This window comes from Lepidochelys kempii, chromosome 6 (assembly GCF_965140265.1).
Source record: "Lepidochelys kempii isolate rLepKem1 chromosome 6, rLepKem1.hap2, whole genome shotgun sequence".
Classification (NCBI taxonomy): domain Eukaryota; kingdom Metazoa; phylum Chordata; order Testudines; family Cheloniidae; genus Lepidochelys; species Lepidochelys kempii.
In genome coordinates, this window is record NC_133261.1 from 73,977,640 (window position 1) to 73,983,639 (window position 6,000).

The following is a 6,000-nucleotide window of genomic DNA, read 5'->3' on the forward strand; positions in this document are numbered from 1 at the left end:
CATCTTTAAAAAGTGGGAGAAGGAGGAGCTGGAGAACTATACACCAGTCAGCCTGACTACAATACCTGGGAAAGTAAAGTATAAAACATACAATTTGCAAATACCTGGAGGATGAAGGGGTAATCACTAGCAGCCAGCATGGATTTACCAAGGACACATCAAGCCAAACCAGTTTCATTTCCTTCTTTCACAGGGTAACTGGTTTGTTGGACAAGGGGAATACAGTGGACATAATATTCCTGGACTTCAGCAAGACTTTTGACACAGTCCTGCAGGACATTATGATAAGTAAGCTGGAGAAATGTGGGCTTGGCAGAAGTACCATTAAGTGGATACATATTTGGTTAAACAACCACAAACAGAGAGTAACTATTAATGGAATGCTTGTGGCACCTCAGAGACTAACAAATTTATTTGAGCATAAGCTTTCGTGAGCTACAGCTCACTTCATCGGATGCATCCGATGAAGTGAGCTGTAGCTCACAAAAGCTTATGCTCAAATAAATTTGTTAGTCTCTGTCATAAATATAAAGGGAAGGGTAAACACCTTTAAAATCCCTCCTGGCCAGAGGAAAAACCCTTTCACTTGTAAAGGGTTAAGAAGCTAGGATAACCTCGCTGGCACCTGACCACAATGACCAATGAGGAGACAAGATACTTTCAAAGCTGGAGGGGGGCAGAAACAAAGGGTCTGGGTCTGTCTGTGTGATGCTTTTGCCAGGGACAGAACAGGAATGGAGTCTTAGAACTTAGTAAGTAATCTAGCTAGATATGTGTTAGATTCTGTTTGTTTAAATGGCTGAGAAAATAAGCTGTGCTGAATGGAATGGATATTCCTGTTTTTGTGTCTTTTTGTAACTTAAGGTTTTGCCTAGAGGGATTCTCTATGTTTTGAATCTAATTATCCTGTAAGGTATTTACCATCCTGATTTTACAGAGGTGATTCTTTTTTACTTTTTCTTCTATTAAAATTCTTCTTTTAAGAAACTGAATGCTTTTTTCATTGTTCTTAAGATCCAAGGGTTTGGGTCTGTGGTCACTTATGCAAATTGGTGAGGATTTTTATCAAACCTTCCCCAGAAAAAAGGGGGTAAGATTTGGGAGGATTTTGGGGGGAAAGACGTTTCCAAACAAACTCTTTCCTAATAATAATAATACCGGTGTTAGATCTTTGGTGATGGCAGCAAAAGTCCAAGGGCAAAGGGTAAAATAGTTTGTACGTTGGCGAAGTTTTAACCTAAGCTGGTAAAAGTAAACTTAGAAGGTTTTCATGCAGGTCCCCACATCTATACCCTAGCGTTCAGAGTGGGGAAGGAACCTTGAGAGTCTCTAATGTGCCACAAGTACTCCTTTTCTTTTTGTGAATACAGACTAACACGGCTGCTACTCTGAAACCTATTAATGGAATGATGTCAGATTGGAGGGAAGTCTCAAGTGGGGTTCCACAGGGGTCTGTTCTGGGTCTGGTGTTGTTTAATATAATTAATGACCTGGATGTAGGAATACAGAGCACACGGATCAAATTTGCAGATGACACAAAGCAAGGGAGGGTTGCCAACACTTTGGAAGATGGAGCTAAAATTCAGAGGGATCTTGATAAATTGGAGAACTGGGCTATAGAAAACAAAATGAAATTCAACAAAGACAAATGTAAAATACTATGCTTAGAGAAGAAAAACCAAATGCATAACTACAAAATAAGGGATAACTGGCTTGGCAGCAGCACTGTAGAAAAGGATCTGAGAGTTGTGGTGGATCACAATGTCAACATGAGTCAGCAATGCAATGCTGTTGCAAAAAAGGCAAATGCAATTTTAGGTTGCATTAACAGAGGCAAAGCATGCAAGTCATGGGAGGTGATAGTACCTCTCTACTCGGTGCTGGTAAGGCCTCAAGTGGAGTACTGTGTCCAATTTTGGTCACCAGTGTATGGAAAGGATGTAGAGAAACTGAAAAGGATCCAGAAGCAAGTGACAAATATGATCAAAGGGATGGAATGCAAGCCATATGAGCAAAGGCTGCAGGAACTGGGTATGTTTAGTTTGGAAAAAAGGAGGTTAAGGGGGGACATGATAGCAATCTTCAAATACTTGAAAGGCTGCCATAAAAAGATGTTCTCTCTTGCCACAGAGGGCAGGACAAGAGGCAATGGGTTCAAACTGCAGCATAGTGGATTTCAATTAAATCTCAGGAAAAACTTCCTAACTATAAGAACAGTAGGACAATGGAACAGACTGCCTAGGCAGGTTGTGGAAGCTCCTTCACTAGAGGTTTTCAAAAGGAGACTGGATAGTGATCTGTCTTCTATGGTTTAGACACAACACAACAAATCCACATCTTGGCACGGGGTTAGACTAGATGACCCCTGTGGTCCTTTTTAACCCTATGATTCTACAATTTCGAAGTACAATTTGCCCTGTGTACACAATGGGTTAGTTAAAATGTCAACTAATACATTTAAACAAACAAACACCCAAAACAACACCTTTATATCCTAGTCTAGAAAAGGTCCAAGGAAACTTATTCTTTTGAGGCATCAATAGCTATCTGATGGTAAATTCAGTAGAATGTTCACAATAGACAGGAAATGTGAAGTTAAATGTTTAGTTTACAAACACACATACACAAGATCTGTATAGAAAGCCACATACAAATGTCTATGTGTGTATATATATATATATATATATATATAATGTGTGGGAGGAGGCACTGCCTAATTATACATTATTACAATAAATTATATTGTAACTGAGCATGAGACTATAAACCACAAGATAAAGGTCAAAGTGGAGTCTGATTCTGCCAGCCATCTTTACTCACACATGTAATTGTAACTCATGCATACAGTCCTATTGATTTCAGTGGAGCTGCTCACCTGAGCAAGGATTATTCAAGTAAGCAAATGTTGCAGGATTTGACTGGTCATTTCTATGTCACCAGATTCCCAAAAAATTGTTGTGAAATGGTTACAGGAAGGGTTTATTTTTAGAATAGTACATGAGTATTTTATTAACCAAAACACACAGACTTCTTGCCTGAGATTTTCAAAGCTATCTAAGGAGATGTGACTGCCCACTTTCCTTGGACAGGTTGGAATAATCTCAGCACTAATGTAAAGTTTATTATTTGTACTAGGCAAAAGTGAAACTCTTTGCCTTTATGAATATATTTAGTTTAGTCTGATCTTCTGCTATGCACTGATCAACTAGAAAATCTAGATAATTTGGAAGACCTATGCCTCCTGAATAACAAATGAAAATCTGTTTAAATATTTAGGGCTGCCTTTACCCTATAACAACATGACTATTGGGCTCCATAGGAAAATTACTGTAACGGTGCATATATGCATAGTAACTGATTTTGTACGCTATGCATTGGGACATATAGCATAAAGGACATGACCAAGCCTGCAGAGTTTTGTTTAGACTGTGATTAAAGTTTTTGGGGGCAAGGAATGTGCCCTCTTTTGTGTTTGTACAGCAACTAGCACATTATGGATGCTAAGAGAAGCACATAATAAATACTAAGAATAACTTCTTTAACAATATATCATATTTTGTTACAGAAATTATAATTCATAAGGCTAAATCACATGCCCAGGCAAATGCAGATCATAATGATATATGGTGCTCACAGTTTTGCATGCCAAATCATTTGGAAACAGAGAAATCAGAATGTGTGTGTGCAAACAGCACTTGACAGCTAACTATCTGATTAGCTCTCTGTCACTCTGGTATAGAATTATCTCCATATCCACACCCACAGAGGTTTGTAGTGTGTGTATGTCTCCTTATTTAAAGGCAGAAGCAGTCTAATAAAACAGGTAGGTATTCCCAATGCTTTCAGGTCTTACATCCTAATGCCACATCATTGTCTTCCCTTATGACTATCTTTCAGCCTCCTTACTTTGCTATTATCTGGTTAGAATTTTATTCTGTTGTGCCCTGCAGGGAAAAATGCCATTCACAGATCTGTAGCTGTCATGAATGGCTTCCCTCTTCCTTGTCATAAATGTGGCGGTTACTGAGGCATAGGTCATCCCCAGAATCATGCGGAGTGCGGCTCCTATTCTGTAGGACACCATCCACAGCCCACGTTAATTGCCCTTCAATGTTACACTGGAACTGGAAATAGGTGCAAAATCTGCATATATTTCCCTTGTTTGTGCAATCATGAGGCAAGTGAATTAGGTATTCTCCCCTGTTTGAGAAAATCCTGGCTGACGCGACAGGCAGTTCCCTTCGGCGATCTAGGGCAGCGTGTGTCGTTTTAATTCGAGGATAAACGCCAAACCAATCTGGAGACAGATGTGCAGAGGGGCTTGTCTGATAACATCAGTGAAACATGCTCAGGCGTTAGTCCCATCCCCACTGAACTGGAAAGCCCTGTGTTTAGCAGCGAGTCTCGTCTTCAGGTGATACTGGATGATCAAAGCCAATCGCAGCTGGAGGCTGGCGGGTACTCTCGCCACCAGCTGCTGCGCACCCTTTTGGCGACTCGCACCGTGCTGCACCTTAGCGAGGCCTGGAGGGGGCAGGAGGAGGCGAGCTGGGGGCGTGAAGGCTGGCAGCCCCCGTGGGGAGCTCCCTCACCCACCCCCGACTGCCTGGGCTCAGAAGGGCCGGCAGCAGTCCCCGCCGCCCGGCCCCGCGCTGGGGGCATGGCAGGGCCATCCCAGCCGCGGGGGCCAGGCGGGGCCGGCGCAGGGGGCGGGAGGCAGCGGGTCCCCGGGCGCCGCGGACAGGCGGGGAAAGGAGCCTCTGGAGGCAGCGGCGCGGGGCAGGGGCTGGCGCCGGGCCGAGGGAGGGGACCCGCGGCGGTGCGGGGAGGCCCAGGCGAGCGGGGCCGGGTGGCTGTGCAGGGACGCGCTGCGGGTCATACCTGGGCGAGCAGGTCCCCTGCTCCCGGCGCCTCCCCTCCGCCCGCTCCTCGGCGGCCGCCGGCTCCTCCTGCGCCTGCGGGGCCGGCGCTCCCTCCATGGCCTCGCCTCCGCGCCCCGCGGCGGCGGCTCGCCCGGGCTCGCTGCAGGCTCCGGCCGCCGAGGGAAAGGAGCTGTCCGGCGCTCGGCGGTGCTGAACGCCCGCCCCCCGCGGGCGGGGCGCCTGCGCAAGCGCAGAGGGCGCGGGGCGGGGCGGGGCGGGGGAGGGGCCCGAGCCGCGTGCGTAGCCCAATAGCGGCGCCGGGCTGAGAGCGGGGCGGGGCCACGACCAGTCTCGAGGCTGGCCCCGAGAGGCGGGGGAGGGAGCCCTGGGAAGCACCAGCGGCTGGTACCAGGTGTCCTGGCAGCACAGGAGCGGGGGAGCGAGCCCTGGCGTGGAGACCTTCCCTTGCCCCAGCTGGTAAGTGGCCTGCTCCAGGGGCGGGCAGCACCCCCCTCGAGGAGAGCCTGACCTTCCCCGGAGCCGCGCTGCTCCCCCGCGCACACACGTTAGCCCCAGTGGAGCAACGCTGCTTCCTCCCGTCTGAGTGCAGCTGGCCCCGGCCCTCGGACACGGCCTGCTGCTGCCACGCTGGTATGAGCGCTACCCGGTTCCTAAAGACAGCGGGCCTGTGTTTTACAGGGATTTTAGCAAGGGGGTGTGCATAACTGCCCGGCTCTGGGAGATAGATGGCCAGGGCACTTCAGGGAGAGGTCACCTGGGACCAGTGTGACTCTACTTTTTAAACAATTACTGAACTGGATTCATAAGAATAACTTGTATTACAAAGAATATGAACACCCGGACTGTTTTTCTTTTCCAAAAGTGCATCGCTAGGTATGCCTAGTTATGGGTAGAAAAGACTTAATTACATTGTATTGCATGGTGTCAGATGGGTGCCACTGACTACAGTTTGGGCAGAGAACAGGAAAACTTCACTGGGTAACAATGGAAGACTAATTTGCAGCAGCTCACTCCAGAACTTTTTTCTTGATAATGGCCATGGCCTTGCTTGTGATTTTCACCATGGCAGTGACCTTGACCTTTTTTGTGACAGTGAGCACAGCCATGATTACAGCAT

At 46.9% G+C, this 6,000-nt stretch overlaps 1 protein-coding gene across 2 annotated transcripts in view; it reads right to left on the reverse strand.

Moving 5' to 3' along the window:
• Window positions 1–5,083, reverse strand: part of DISP2 (dispatched RND transporter family member 2) — a 38,114-nt gene extending 33,031 nt beyond the window's left edge. For both annotated transcript variants that reach the window (XM_073348782.1, XM_073348781.1), the window contains exon 1: window positions 4,882–5,083. In XM_073348782.1, coding sequence (XP_073204883.1) covers window positions 4,882–4,979 — 98 coding nt within the window. In that variant the 5' untranslated portion in view covers window positions 4,980–5,083. The remainder of the gene's footprint in view (window positions 1–4,881) is intronic.
• Between the last annotated feature and the right edge of the window lie 917 nt (window positions 5,084–6,000).